General features: G+C 43.7%; 1 protein-coding gene across 5 annotated transcripts in view; it reads right to left on the bottom strand.

Annotated features, from left to right (window-relative positions):
• Positions 1-744: 744 nt before the first annotated feature.
• LOC131125451 (diacylglycerol kinase delta) overlaps positions 745-15,196 on the bottom strand; it is a 30,075-nt gene continuing 15,623 nt past the window's right edge. Inside the window, exons 1-29 of one of the 5 annotated variants that reach the window (XM_058067034.2) lie at positions 13,084-13,669; positions 12,321-12,431; positions 12,171-12,251; positions 11,989-12,093; positions 11,768-11,900; positions 11,584-11,690; positions 11,373-11,498; positions 10,279-10,381; positions 10,031-10,190; positions 9,846-9,954; positions 8,602-8,741; positions 8,243-8,330; positions 8,075-8,166; positions 7,899-7,998; positions 7,463-7,528; positions 7,217-7,388; positions 7,046-7,144; positions 6,615-6,696; positions 6,430-6,537; positions 6,264-6,360; positions 6,088-6,195; positions 5,891-6,004; positions 5,544-5,678; positions 5,110-5,273; positions 4,923-5,028; positions 4,300-4,389; positions 4,094-4,207; positions 3,885-4,005; positions 745-2,589 (exon numbers count right to left, since the gene is read on the bottom strand). In XM_058067034.2, the coding sequence (XP_057923017.2) occupies positions 2,543-2,589; positions 3,885-4,005; positions 4,094-4,207; positions 4,300-4,389; positions 4,923-5,028; positions 5,110-5,273; positions 5,544-5,678; positions 5,891-6,004; positions 6,088-6,195; positions 6,264-6,360; positions 6,430-6,537; positions 6,615-6,696; positions 7,046-7,144; positions 7,217-7,388; positions 7,463-7,528; positions 7,899-7,998; positions 8,075-8,166; positions 8,243-8,330; positions 8,602-8,741; positions 9,846-9,954; positions 10,031-10,190; positions 10,279-10,381; positions 11,373-11,498; positions 11,584-11,690; positions 11,768-11,900; positions 11,989-12,093; positions 12,171-12,251; positions 12,321-12,431; positions 13,084-13,236 (3,231 nt within the window). In that variant the 5' untranslated portion in view covers positions 13,237-13,669 and the 3' untranslated portion in view covers positions 745-2,542. Of the gene's footprint in view, positions 2,590-3,884; positions 4,006-4,093; positions 4,208-4,299; positions 4,390-4,922; positions 5,029-5,109; positions 5,274-5,543; positions 5,679-5,890; positions 6,005-6,087; positions 6,196-6,263; positions 6,361-6,429; positions 6,538-6,614; positions 6,697-7,045; positions 7,145-7,216; positions 7,389-7,462; positions 7,529-7,898; positions 7,999-8,074; positions 8,167-8,242; positions 8,331-8,601; positions 8,742-9,845; positions 9,955-10,030; positions 10,191-10,278; positions 10,382-11,372; positions 11,499-11,583; positions 11,691-11,767; positions 11,901-11,988; positions 12,094-12,170; positions 12,252-12,320; positions 12,432-13,048; positions 13,670-15,196 lie in introns of those variants that run through there. The other 4 variants (XM_058067035.2, XM_058067036.2, XM_078796712.1 and 1 more) reach the window with 4 other exon arrangements.

The following is a 15,196-nucleotide window of genomic DNA, read 5'->3' as shown; positions in this document are numbered from 1 at the left end:
AGTCTAAGGACATGTGTCAATGTCTAGGTATGTATTTGTGACTGATTAAGTACATGTTAGCCATGTAGCACAATTTCCAATTGAATAGTCAAATGATTGTTTTCTCCAAAACATGTCAGCATCATTTCATTGTATAAATCATCACATGCACAATAGTCTGTTCAACTGTAAAAATGAGTCAGGAATATGCGATATGGATACCATATATGCCAAAATGTTTTGAAGCTGAGATCTGAGAATCCACAATCAACAAAATTGATCAACAAATTGATCAACAATTTAAATCAACAAAATCCATTGGATTAGAAATTGTGCTGCAGTAAATGTAAGTGTAGCAACCTGGACTTTTGCACAGATGATGTTAGACATTTTGGCACATGAACTAAGACATTTGCAATGTAATGGAATTAGTGAGAAATTAAATTCTGTTGTGAACAATTGCCAAGTTGCTTGGAGGTTTGTTATTTCTTGAGCCAAACCAATGGAGAACAACTTTGAAGTAATTACAGTTACTTGGCAGCAAGAGTGCAATGTGATGTCAAACCTTAGAGGCTGCGGGTATTAACAATTCATATGGAAAAGTTACATTTTTGGGGAAAGATACAAGCTTTTTGCAAGTGAGCTATCGCATTGTTCTCAAGTGTGAAACTGTTTGATCATGTATTTTTTTGCGTCAAGAAATAATCCGAACCAATGGAGAAAACTTAACATGTCAAGCTTAAAGAAAGAAGGAACAGTCACACATTCCACACACCATTAAAGTCTTTTTAATCTCCGAAGCTTGCTGTCTTTGTTACACGCTGCACACGACAGCACACAATACAACAGCTGGCAAAAGCACATGGTCGTGCAAACATCGAGCTTGGCTTCTGGCGTTGCGGGATCCTTTTCTAAATCCCATTACATTAAATTAAAACAATCCTTTAAAAAAATTAAATATATATAATATGAGCTTTGTTTAAAAAAATCAACACACAAATTGCCATCATTTGTTCAAAACAAATAACAATAACAGATAATTCAAACATTTCAGCTTTATCAATCAATCAACCAATCAATCGGTGATACATTTACTTCCAGACAACATTGGTGGAGTTCTTCAGCTTTGGCTTAAAGCTTCACATGGTTACCGTGGTTACATGGAGGAGGAACTACAGTACACAACCACTGATGTCATCATGTGGATATATTTAGCATGTTTGCCGTAAATAATTGTCTTCACCTCATCGTACACGCGCTTGTAAACACACACACACACACACACACACACACACACGCATATTTCCCCTCTTTGTTGGTAAAGTGCAAGGCAAAGATACAGTAAACTTTGAAATGTATGACACAAATACACGCACACACACACTCTGGTATGCGCGCACGCACACACCTGAAACGTGTCGCTCCGCTTGGCACAAGCACCTCCACGGTGGCTGCAGTCTAACGACAGCGTAGAAAAATTAAGTCAGACATAACTACAATGTTTTCTTTTTTTAAAGGCTCGTCATAATATGGCAGCGTAGCATCACTACAATAAAGGCTAATATTGTCTAAATCCTAACAAGAGTCAAAGAAATGAATCAGCATTTATCCTGATGATAAATGACCCAAATATAAGACGTTGTCTCGTATACTCTGAAAAAGACAGCTTGTCTTATTTTCGGGGTTGAAATGTGTATTCATGCAAACCAGAAGGTGGCGCCAAACCGGCCAAAAAAACAAGTCTGAACCAACATGAGTCGTCTTATATTCGGGTCAATACGGTAATACAATGCAGCGTGATTTCCTAATGCAAGCAGCCCTGGCGATAAACATGTACTTACAATACTCTTACATATTGTGTATTCTATTTCTAGTCATTATTGATCCTAATCATAGTCCTAAAAAAGGCAAAGGGGAAGCAGCAAAGCCACCGGAGATCGTGAGAAGCACTGGCAAAGCAAAAAAAAAAAAAAAAAGGTCTGACATTCGTGCGTTACATCTACAATCAGCAGTTTGTTAGCTGGCCCTGAATGGCCACAAAGGACCTCATGAGTACCTGTGAGAGGCCACGACATACTAAGAACCACTTTAGAACCACCACACCTTCATGTTGCATGTGTACATTATCATCAATTATATTATTATTTCAACAATTCACAGCTCAACACACAAATACATTCAATATGTTTCTTCTTTTTTTTGTTTTTTGCAACATTTAAGATATTCTGCAAGTCTGAGGTCACATGGCAGTAGCAACGAGAACTGAGTCTCACTTGAGTCTGAAGGCTGTTTCGCTTCCGACATTTGGGCCTCAGCATGCAAGGAGAGCACCGTGTAAACACTCAGTTTGGAACAAAAAAAAACAAATCCTCATTAAATTAGAAGTTTTTTCACCCCAGGTGAAGCGAGGCCTCTTTCCAAAACAAAAAGAACAGGAAGTAAACCACCTTGGTCCCACCTCTGTCAGCCCACCTGGTGGCAACAGGCAGGAAGCGGAAGAGGGGGCATCTCCCCGCCTCTGGCTGTCAATGTGATGGACAAGATCACGTACATCATCACATCCTCAGTTGCCCGATGATTCTGCTTCAGGAGTTTTGACGTCCCATGTTCCTAAAGCAGAACCACAAACAACAAATAGGATGGATCATGTTGCAGGCTCCTCCCCCTTCCAAACTATCAGGTAAAGCTTGACATGAACCTCCAAATAGGCCTGACTTTTCCCTCTGGATGATCAAAGATGTTGTGGACATAGTCAATTTTAACTGCCTGTATGAGACCTTCCTTGGCTTTGAAGGTAAATAATAATAATAATAATAATAATAAGTAGGATGTGCAATATTGGGAGAAATTGCATGTGAATGCTGGCGATGCTGACACCGAACTGTCATACTTTAGCTAGCATGCTAACTGTTAGCATGCTATTACCTACATGGTAGCACAAGATAGCATGCTAAGTGTCTATATAAGGTAATACCCAAGAAAATGACTAAAATCCTAACATTTGCATGTTAACAATGCCAGCATAACACCACCTCGGCATGATGGCGATTAGCCTTTTTATAAGTTATACTATACTATGCTATTCAAACTATAAAATGGCTTAAATGCTAACATGCTAATGTTCACATTCTAACAATGCTAACATGCTAGCTGTTTCCACTCAGCATAATAGTGTTTAGTCTTTATGTAAGTTTACACCTATAAAAATGGCAAAAATGCTAACTTTAACATATGCTAACGGTTAGCATGCTAGCTTGCACAACTGGGTTGGACTTTTGAGGACTGCTGCCACATAGCTAGGCTTCATTTTTGCAAATGTTACGCATTTGAACACACCAAAATAAATTCCCCATGTGGATTTGGGTGATTTTTAGACCCAATGTGTTTGAACGTTCGGTCAAAATGAAATAAAATAACACACGTGATTCTGTACTGTACTGTACTACTGTAAAATGGAAGCCAAACAAGGCAAGAGACACTTTTCTAGACAAGATATTGAGATATAATTGTAAACACAATTTTGTAGTAAAATGCTAAAAACTACCCTAAACTCCAGAGGATTAAAATAAACCAATACACAGAAATATATTGCTATTTACAGCAGGGCTCATTCAGAAAAAATATGACACAGCCTATCCAAAAGAAGTGAATAATAGTCATGGTTCCTTAGCTTTCTGTAAATGTGGCCTGCATAAATATTTATCTGAATAGTCCTGAGATAGAATTTATATTCTTCATTGTAACTTTTTATGTAGCGCCACAATGAAGGCAGACAATGTTTGTGCATGTTTCAACTTGCTGAGCCACTAGAGGGCAGCAACGTATTACTCAAAGTGATTAACACTGAACGCAGCTTACATCCAAACCGTTGATGGGTCTGATATATGAGATTTATTTGTTCTAACCTGAGAGAGAGCTGTTGGACCTCTGCTTATGGAGCTTCTCCTTCTCCTTCTTTCCCTTGGGCATGATCTTCAATTTCATGCTGCTCTTACCGCTGCTGCTGCTGCTGGGACGGACTGATTCCTGGGCCAGGACACACAATCTCAGATATACACAATGACAGTGGATGGAAAGTACTTGTGTGTGTGGGGGTGTGGGTGTGAGAACTCACCTCCTCAGCGCAGTGCATCAGTGGACAGATCCAGTGGATGTCATCCAGCTTGTGGAGCTCGGCGATCAGGCTGTTCAGGGTCACATGGAGCTCGTCTTCCTCGGGGGACTCAGACTGGGAAAGAGGACAAGAAGCGTGTGTAACAGGCAACCCGACAGAAAGGTGTAGTGTAAGGCGTAGTGGCAGCGGCGAGCAAGATCATTTACTAGATGTTTTCCATCCAGAAGCATGGTGGTCTCTGCCTGGAGAACTTTGCTGCTGTTGACGATTTCCACTGCCGTGCTACGACTCAGACACTGAAAATAAAAAAAAGGTAAAAACAGTATTTTACTTTGAAAGTGCCTCTAATTAGTGCCGGGTTAAAATACATGACATGAGTGGTCAGCATCCAGCAGCTTTATCTACCTCTGCATGCGCTTTAAAATGTTGCTAGTCAGCTACTGGAGTAAAACTCATGTGTTACACATCAAAAGTTCAATTGAGAACATTTGGATGGGATGGATGACAAGGGAAGTTGTCAAAAATGGTTTCAAAATCAGTTTCAGACTGTGGATGTCCCCCGTGAAGCCATCTTCGCAGACACAATATTCCCACCCACCGCCTGGAAACACATCAAGCATTCCAAACCAATTTTTGAGGTGACTAAGACGAATGGCACAGCTACTCATTACTGGGTCCTATGGCATATCTCATATATTTAAGACCTGTCCACACTAGAGTGATGCTTTGGCTTCACGTTTCAGCATGTACAAACGTGCACTGTGTCGGCCCCCCGAGCCATCTGTCGACTCGTCTGGACCCATCTGCCTACTTTGCCTGGCGTCCCTACCTCAGGACTGGACAGCTTGGCCTCGGTCAGCACCATGGCGCTGGCATTGACAGCATGCGCCAACTCCTGCTCCACCAGCTTGTGGGTCTTGGCGGCCTCACGGATCCTGGGGAGAGTAGAAAGAAGGGATGAAGATTGTTCCGGCACCTGTTGGTGCCACATAAATATTTGAACAAGCTGTACTGACTTGTTGATGAGCGTGTCGGCCACGATGCCGAGCTGCTGCACCTGAGCGCACTCTTCCTCCGTCAGGTACTCCATGGACTGCTGTGAGTCAAGGCGGGGCCTGGGGTTGCGGTCAATGTCGATCTTCATCTTGTCCTCCCAAGACTTCAGCGTGCTCTCGAACGCCTGCAGAGACAGCGCAAACTTTAGTCAAGGGTGCTTTGAGGAGACACGTTGACATGATGACCTCATTTAACCAAGGACAGGACACATTTAGGAGGCGCAAACCATCCTTTGAGTCAACATCCCACTCTCAGCGGGTACCATGGAAACAATCTGCCTGAACTTGCACCGCTCAAGAGAGCTCCCACAGACTGGAGCGGCGTCAAGTTAATTTGATCACGAAGCAAGAGTCAACAAGCTAAACGCCACATCATCACCATGAGTTGTACACACCCGGTCTCTTGTCAGCATCTGAGCTCGATTCTTGTGGATGATCTTGACAATGCCAGGTGGCTGGATCCAGGCCTCACCGTCCACCTGCACGGGGACTCCCTCCTCCCCCAGGATGGTGATCTTCACTTGGCGACACTGAAAAACACAAAGCACAGGTCAGAGGGCATTTCGGTGCTTAATGAACAGATTCAGCATTATCAGGGTTTCACTGACTGAACTTGAAACTAAGACATGCGAAAAATGTACACATGGCGACAGGCCTGCAATAACACTGCAAAAGTCCCCCCTTTTTTCCCTGCCTCCTGTCATGTCACACATCCCCATGGTTTGAGAAGCACTGTTGTAACCTGAGCGATTCGGTGGTGCTGCAGGTTGATGACTCTGGACATGGCCATCTGCATGCTGCCAAACACGGCCACCACTTCCAGCTTCTTGTCGTCAAAAGATGGCGCACCAAAGTTCTGCATCGATGAAGAGAGCAAGCCAAAGAGTCAGAGTCCAGCCGGCACAGAGGCACTCCTTCATTTTTAACATCCATGCTCACATTGTCCTCCTTGGTGCCGCCCCAGAAGTTGATGCCGCCTGCATAGCTGGGAATGTTCAGCACAGCCAGCCCCTGGAGACTCGGCAGAGGCATGGAGACGCCATCACACTAAAGACAGAAGATTCTGTTATGTTTTTTGGCTTTATTGAGGAGTTGTATGAGTTTATGAGTCCAACCTCGAGCTGAACCCTCTGCTCCAGGTTTTTGTAGGTCTTCTGGACGAGCTCTTTCGTCCCCAGCACTCCGTACCACATCATGTTCTTTGTGCGACTGCTGCAGAAGAACAAACATAAAGTACATCATGTTAAACCCATCATGGCGAGCTGTGCAACTTTTGCTTACCTGCACTTTTTGGGGTGCTCATCCCTCTTGTTGTTAAACTCCAGTGAGATCTTAGCGTCCAGGCCAATGCCAAAGTAGTTGTTCATGACACACTTCTCCCAGCATTGCCTGCAGGCAAGCATAGATGGTCAATTTAGAGGCGTTAAAAAGAGTGCAACACTAAGAAGCTGCATAGTTAGACTTACACATCCTCGTTGAAGTTGACTGCATGGAGGCTATCTGGTTTCTCCAGGACGATGGGCGAGGATGGGCTCAGACTTCCGTGGCCTTAACAGAGGATGGTCATGTCAAATTTAAAAAACATCTCAAATGAACAACTGCATTGCACAACACAACAGCAACAAATGTTGTAAAAGCAGTAAGGAACAAACGGCTCAGTCAGCATTAATAGTTCAGTGTAAATAACAGCACCTGCAACATTTTAAAGAGCATGTAGAGGTAGATAAAGCTACTAGATGCTGACCAATTTTGATACTGGTATAGTTACTGTCATATTGTTAATAAGTTAATAAAAATTACATCGGAAGGCCAACAACCACAGATGGTAATTTTAATGTTTTATGAAGAGACCGCCTTAATTAGAGCATTTAATACATATTTTTTTAGAATGTCTTACGCATCTCGGCATCCTTCAGCTCCTCGCTGTTTTCCCTTTTAATGGAGGATGAGGAAGACATCCTATGGAACTCAGTGTGTCGGTTCTGCTCGTCCACCACTATAAACATGACACGGGTGAGCGGGGGCGCCGCCTCAAAGAGCGTGACGGATGCCGTTACTCTCCACTCACCTTTTTCCGCTTGTTCGATGATCTGCCTCAGTGCCTTTTTCAGGCTGTTGGCCCGCAGCATCAGCTGCTCCCTGGAGCGGTACGTTTGACCATCAGAGCCAGTGTCGCCGCCGTTTTTATCAGGGCCTGATCCGCCATCCTCCTGGCTGGGAATGGAATCTGCCGGAACCACCTGGAAGCAACAGGACATGAGCAAGAGGGTTGGTTTTTTTTGTCCTCAACAGAGGTTAGCTCCTCCTTTATTACCTGCGCGTCCACTTCCTCGCTTAAGGCTTTGACCAGAGAATCTAGCTTCTCATTCAGCAATGCACACTGGAAGATAAACACATATACACAATTATATTTTATGTTTTTCAATCATCCAGATCATTTTGTTGTGTGTACTAAAATACACTATATGCACTTTTGGGACACACCTCTTAATGAAACACATCATCATCTTGCTAAAGCATTCTTGGCTATTGCATGCTTACAACGCAACTTTGTGAGAACACATTCGGTTCCCAGTGTTGGAAGTATAGAGTGGAGTTTACCAAAATATGCACATTTTCTAATACTTTTGTTCAAATGTCTGTAGAATGTAGAATCAGAGCCTTGAACACAATACACCTGCCCACTAGTGGCTTTTACACAACTACCTTGTGTAATACCACGCACACACACTACAACAATAACCATTTACCTTCTTAGCCATGGCATCTGCCTCTTCCTTGTTCTCAGTGGCCCTCTCATACGCCTTGCCCACCTCCACCACAAACTCATTTACCGTCCCACACAAGAACCTTCAGAAGGATTTAAGCAGGTCATGTGATACAGTCAGTCAGCACTCGAGGCCCAAACACAAGATCCATGGCTTACTTGGCAGAGGAAATGACGTCGCTGTGTTTGTCTGAGTCCAGGATCTTTGCCAGGTGGGACGCCACAGAGTCTGCATACTGAGTGATGTGAACCTGAGGAAAAAAACGTGCTGATGATGATGATGACAGTACAGTAGGAAAAGCATCCTCATGGATTAAACGCACATACCTGCAAGGGGGAGTCGAGGGGGTCGTCTTCCTTTAATAATGCCGTCTGTTTCGTGGTGGCGGGAACCTCATACGTCATCACGCTCCACCTGATGCACACAAAGCAGAAAAATAATAATAAATAATTACAATTTGAAAGTACAGTCATAATAGATGCCTCATTCCTACAATGGAAGCTGTCTTCCATCTTTTGTGGTTCAGTCCAATTAACATACAAAGTAGAATATATCTCATATATTCTCAGTCACGCAAGTCACGGTGATCTACAATTGTCAAATTGAGGCAACTGCGTGAACTCTTCCTGAACTTATTCCATCGGTGGAATATCTCTCATGCGATCTGCTCCAAAGTCCTCCTTACCGGTCCAGCATTTTGGTGGTGGCCCTCTCTAGCTTCTCCAAGATCTGCAGCAGTTGAGCATCATCATCACAGAGACCTCCCCAGCCCAAGACTCGGGCCAGGTCGTTACCAGTGCCCAGCGGCAGCACGCCCAGTTGACACTGCCCATTCAAGAGAGGGAGAACATACTTTTAATCCCATTATCACATTTCCTGTCTCCATGTTGTCTTTTAATGTCACATGTCTGTATACCTTGGTTTTACAATTTAAAGGGTCTTTTGGGACTACCGTGCTCAAGTGCATTTATTCACCTAAAGCGCAAAAAGGACGTGGCTTTAATTGGAAGCAGAGCGAACGTCCAAAATTGACTACCTTATATGAAAATCCAATATCCATAGAATCATTGCTGTGCTGTTCATACTGGGCTCTAATTGCCGTTATTTTCCCTGCTCTAAAGTCAGATTTGAGTGGATACGTCCCCTCGTATGATCGATGTTTAGTCGGGTAATGTCCTGTCACATTTGCTCTTTTGACTAGCGCTAGAGTTTTAGAGCATATGAGACAGTGGTTTGGCACTGGATTCTGAAAGAAAGAACATATTGGTAGATCCATTCACTTTTAAAATGTTCAGTTTTTTTTGGTACTTTTGAGCAAGCCATGGTTTCGCTCATTCACTTCCCAACAAGCAAACAATCTCATTAGGTCATTTTGAGTGACCTCACTGTGTTTGCTGTCACATAGCTGTAATAACTGAAGTAATTAAGCCTGCAAACTGGCGCTGCAATCAGTGAGCAAGCATGATTATATATTATTATATTTCCATTTCGCTTTAATTGGTCTGTATCCGGGCCGAGGTCTGCCATTTGGTGATGGCTGACAACTTCACTATAACAACTTCATTTTTAACTTAAATAATGATTTGAAGCGCATGAGAAAGTGGAAGAGAATTTTTTTGTTGGTAAATTATGAATAAGTGTATTGCACAATGCAGCAACAACATAACCAACCAACAAGCAAACTGCTCAGTTAGCATTAATAGCACCAATGAGTTGATTGCAAACAATAGTGTGTAAAATGTACGTTTTGTACGTACAACTGAACGCATGCAGAGGTAGATAAACCTGCTGGATGCTGACCACTGAGTGCTACTTAAAAAGAAAATACATCAGGGGATTGCCAAAGCTGGCAAGAGAGCCAGGATGTTATTCGCATTCATTGAAACATTTACAGTATTTTGGGATAAAGTGCCTTCTCCTGCCTCTCACCTGCTTGTGGAGGTTGAGCTTATCCAGCTCAGAGAGTACCCAGCCCACGCTGCCATCTCCCCCGCACACCAGGATACGGAACGTGACAAATTTCTGGAAAAGGCGCAGGCTGGAATTGAAAAAAAAATGCTGAGTGAGGAAAATGTTCAGTGTGAAAGAAGATTTGGCACATGAGAGCCGCTTACCCGAGCTCTGGCCCCCCGTTCATGAGATCGAAGACTTGTGCCGGGTTGAGGAGTTGTTTGAACTTGCGCAAAAATTTGACACCCTGGTTGTCTCCGCTTTTAGAGTTGACCAGGACCAGAAGAGGACTGGAGCAGGATGCCGAAGTGGCCTTCCAGAAGCCTGCGCACAAACATCACAGGCATGCATATAAATGAAACCAATAACAGAAAAGGTTGGTCAGTGTGTGTGTGAGTGAGAGGCATCTTACCGTCAGAGTCGATGCTGTTAAGTGCAGTAGGAGGGATGATGGACACTCTACACTGACCCAGGGGACATACTTTGGCCATTTGTTCTTTACAGCTGCTGTGGACCTGGTGCGTACGCACAGAGACGGACACGTGAAAAATAAGCAGTCTCCATAATAATTTCATATTCCAGCATGAGCTCAAAGGTCATTACGATCCTCACAAATGCAGCAAATGTCACTTCACTAACCTTTACAAATACCACACTGATTTATTTGTGTGTGTGTGTGAGGATCAGAGTGTCTCACATATCTGACCAACTGCACCGACACACTCCTTGCTAAGTGGAAGAGTGGGAGCTCTCATGTAGTATATACAGTAGGGCTTCATTTCATTTTCCAGCAAATACCGTAATTTCTATTGTATAAGCTGAAACTTTTTTTTTTTTACGCTTTGAACCGTGCAGCTAATTTGTGGTCTTGCAACATTTTTGTGTGCATTTGGCCTCTTTTAGTTACCTTCCAGTGTCTTCCTGTTAATGATATACATTACCGAAATAACTGACATATCTATATTTTGATTTTTTTTTTTTAATTATGGTTTAGAAGGTATTGATATTTTAGTATTGATCGCCACATCACTACTTATCGGCTTTCAGGTTGAAGGTGATCAATCTCGCAGCTTTGAAAGCGTGGAGGGGTGTCGGGAGGTCCACTGTTGCTGCCGGGATTTGGCGGGCTGGACTGCTTCGTGCTGGGGTGGACGGCACAGGCTTGCGGGCTGATTTGCCTCGGGGCAGCAACAAAAGAAGGAGAGAGGCCGACCGGTGGGCAACACTTGACGAGGACGACTTTTAGTTCCCAGGAGGAGAACGAGGACAGCGATAAATTACTTTTCTGGTAGGCTACTGTTTAACTAACCATGTTAAATATGTTTGTGTACTAAATATTTCATGTCATGACATGAATACCTGCAGTTAATACACCATCGGGCCTATATATATATTTTTTTTTTACAAATCGTATTTTCTCTTTAAATTTAGTGGCCGCGACTTATATACCAGTGTGACCTATAATCTGGAAATTACAGTACTTCCTGATTGCGCTAAGACACGTACAATGGCTTTGCACCATAGGCAGCGCCAGTCCTGCAGTCGCCGCACGCTGCCACAGTTCTTATCACACACCACACACTTGGCGCTGACGGGCAGGTTGCCTTCCAGCCACTGGTGAGGCATGGATACCTGGTGAAAAAAAGCCATGCTGTAAGACTATCGGTATGCTAATATTCACATCAAAGCAAAGTGCAAACACTAAAAACTCACACACCCCATCCTCATCTTCTATGATGTCGTTCCCGATGGAAGCCAGGGTGGTCCACTTGCAGTTGTTGGTGGAGCGAACTGCACATCGCTTGTGAGCTTTGAACTTGCATACTTTTGAGGAAGACAGGAAGCAGAAGCATGCAAAAGCTTTAGTTGGAATTTGTGCGTGTGTTTGTGTGTGTGTGTACCTTCGCAGGACAGGCCATGGGAGGTGACACCGGGCAAAGCCTCCCTGCAGACATTGCAGAAGGTGGGGCGGGCGTGCGAGCAGGCATACCAGTTGTGCATCCCTGAAAAATGCTCCATGTTGAACTGGCTGGCCTGCAGAAAGAGGAAGCGTACAGATACTACAAAAAGGACCTTCCCCACACAAAGTTGGAAGCATACAAAAACTAAAAAAAAAACCTACCTCATAGATTTCCCACTTCTGGACAGACCTTAGAGCGCCGATCCAGTCTTCCATCTCTTTCCTGTTCTCAGCGCACAGCATCAACTTGCGAAAAGGAGTAATGACCTGAGAAAGAAGAAGAACATCAGAAAGATGAATAGGCCACATTTAGAAGACAAAACAAGGTGGATTCAGATTCTTACGGTGAAACTATTGTTGATGTTCTTGGTGCTGGTCTCCGCTACGCTGGCGTCTGACAGGTCCACCTCGTCAAATATGAGAGACTACAAAAATAGTACAATGAAATCAAGTTGACTAAATGGCAACATCTATACACCGTACTTTGGGGGTACCTTGCAGTCCTTGGCATAGTAGAGCGTCCTCCCTCTGAGTTTGAAATAGCGCCGTTTCCATCTTTGGAAGGAGCTGGTCTGCTTCAACAAGATTCCCTCCTTTACGCTCTTCTGTGCACACACATAAGCGGACTAAGTCAGAAAACATTTTAGTTCACTTTGGGTCGAACACTTCCTGAACTTCCACATTTGCTTCCATGTCAGAGTGCCGTAAGAAAAGCGTGACCATGCCCCAACTGCCCTGCATGACCCCATACTGTTTGTCTATTGCCACATGAAGAAGAAGGAGAGATTAAAACAAGACTAGATATAGATCAGGTTTCTCAGTGCAAACATGGACGCCAGAGGTGACATGTCGCTAAAGCAAAACACGCTTTAGCTCACTCACGTAAGAAACAAATCAGTATGTGTTTTTTTTATGCTCCACAGCACGGTTTAACACATCACACATCTAAATTCACCATTTTTTGTTGTATGGTCTAATCAATGTAGGTGTTAGGTGGGCTAAGTGGGTCCAAGAGCAGTGGAGAATGGGGCTTTAAGTTCTGATGTTTTCTGGCAGCTCGTAGAGGATATCACACAGCATTCTCCTTTATGATTCTATGGACTTTGCTCCAAGAATGTCACTAGCACACACACAGAACAGGTCCAAAGTGAGAACCACCACAGCAGCTGTTGCATTCTTTCAGAAGGACAATGACCCCACTTTACCGAATAAGTGCCAATACCTGCCATCCTATCCTCAACGTGGCTTCACACTGACCTCTTCCACTGAGTGGCTCTCCTCACTGCTCCTTGCCACACTGTGCTCCAGATGATCCTCTTGGCTCAGGTGGTCACCATCAGCGAGACCCCATCCGTCGCAACGGAACCACACTGGAGCTGCGCAGCACCCCGTTTGGCACAGGCTGAGCATCGGCAGGCGGAGGCGGACTAACTTGTTTTTCGGTTTTTAGTCAGCGCCAAATTAGAAAAATAAACGGTCCAGTTGATATCCCCACCCTCCAACATAAGAACACAGTCGAGCTGGCTTCCTTGACCCACCCCACTGATCACTTTCCACACTAGCTCCTACTCAAACAATACCAGGCAGCCACTTCCTGCCTTTCACAACTTGTTAGGTAGCAATGCCCCCTCAGGTGTGCTGGCGGGCCCGCCCCCTTTTACTCTATCTACCTGTGTGTGTGTGTGTTTTCAGTGCGAGTCAGACAGGTTCCTCCAGTTGTATTTATAGCCTCCAGGAAATCAGCTTGTTCCTACCTGAACACACAAACACAAGCACGCGCACACACAAATACACACACACACACGCACACACCACTCCCCTCTAATGTGTTAGTATGTGTGTGCTCGTCATTCTGGTTTATCAGTTTAACAAGCGCAAAACCGCAGACTCACTCACTTGTCATGTCTGCCTCTTCCAATTTTAGAAAATAACTCTCCTGCCATTCCCGACAATCAAACCCATTCATGGCTTTGTTAGAAGATGTAATGAAAAGTGTTGACGCCCCTGTTACTGTCATCATGACTCTTGCTGGTGAATGGAGAAACAGCAATAAACCAAAGCAAAAAAAATATATTCAAGTGAGTGCGTGCTTCAGACACAAACGGTTTTTATGCACATTCTTGAGATAAGCGCTAATCTGTAGTGAAAGAATCCGAATTGGTCAATTTGTAAAATGTATGAAAACCTGAGCAAACCCTGCACCAAAATGCAATGCATTTCCCTTTGGCTCACGCTCCATACTACCAAAAAGTGTTGTGTATTTTTTGACTATGAGAATTCTTTTGAGGGAGCCTTTTAAACAGCAAACAAACTGAAAATAAATGACAAGGTGCAAATATGCGTGTTGCCCAGCGGAGGGCAGGGTAAGCAACATGTGGGCTGAAGAAGAACCCTCAGGCAGAAAGAGAAAGTAAAACCAAAAGGCAGTTGTAGTTGCTAAATTTAGGCTCTACAAATGTGCAAATGCAGACTATATTGGACTATTTTTATCATAAGTTATGGAGAGCAGGAAGTGAACAAATGTAACAGTTCCTGATTGTAAAAGTACCAGATGGAGGGGTAGGATTTAATAAGCTTTGCTTAAATGATTAAATGATAATGAACTGAATATTTTCATAGTGAGAGCATACAAAACCGGTTTGTGACTTTCCAAATCATTTTTTTAACCATTATTGGAGCCCTCTAGACATGAAATAACACCCCTATAGCGACTTGTACACTTATATTACCCAATATAGTAGAGAATACTCAATATATACCAATATAATCAGAGAAAATAAGTCATTTAAGACACAAAAAGACTCATGCTTGTGTGTGTTTCAATGAATATCTTCCGGACGTGCAGACAGGAAGTGGCGTTGAGAATTCAGAGGTGAATTTTAGCTGGAGTGTGTCACAACAGTAGCCTATGTGTTAATATCACGATGATGAATGCTAACATTATTATCATCATTATCATGTTATGATGGTACCTGTGGCCACACGGTGGAGAATGTTTAGCATTTTGGCCACACATTCAAGAGGACCTAAGTTCGATTCTCTGCTTGGGCACTTCTTTGTGGAGTCTCCCCGTCCCCAATTAACCTAACATGCATGCTAGGTTAATTGGGTTCTCCAAATTGTCCATAGGTATGAATGTGAGTGTGAATGGTTGTTTGTCTATATGTGCCCTGTGATTGGCTGGCGACCAGTCCAGGGTGTACCCCGCCTCTCGCCCAAAGACAGCTGGGATAGGCTCCAGCACCCCCGCAACCCTCGTGAGATAAAGCGGTAGAAAATGAATGAATGAATAAAAGCCTGTCATTGGTGATCAAGTCTGGTGCGTGTTACTAGTGACACCTAGTGGCCAGTGTAGACTACAGCTCATTAA

Source organism: Doryrhamphus excisus, linkage group LG2 (assembly GCF_037039965.1).
Source record: "Doryrhamphus excisus strain RoL-2023G ecotype Guam linkage group LG2, RoL_Dexc_Guam_v1.1, whole genome shotgun sequence".
Taxonomy (NCBI): domain Eukaryota; kingdom Metazoa; phylum Chordata; class Actinopteri; order Syngnathiformes; family Syngnathidae; genus Doryrhamphus; species Doryrhamphus excisus.
Note: the sequence above shows the minus strand (reverse complement) of the source record. Positions and strands in the feature narration are given on the sequence as shown.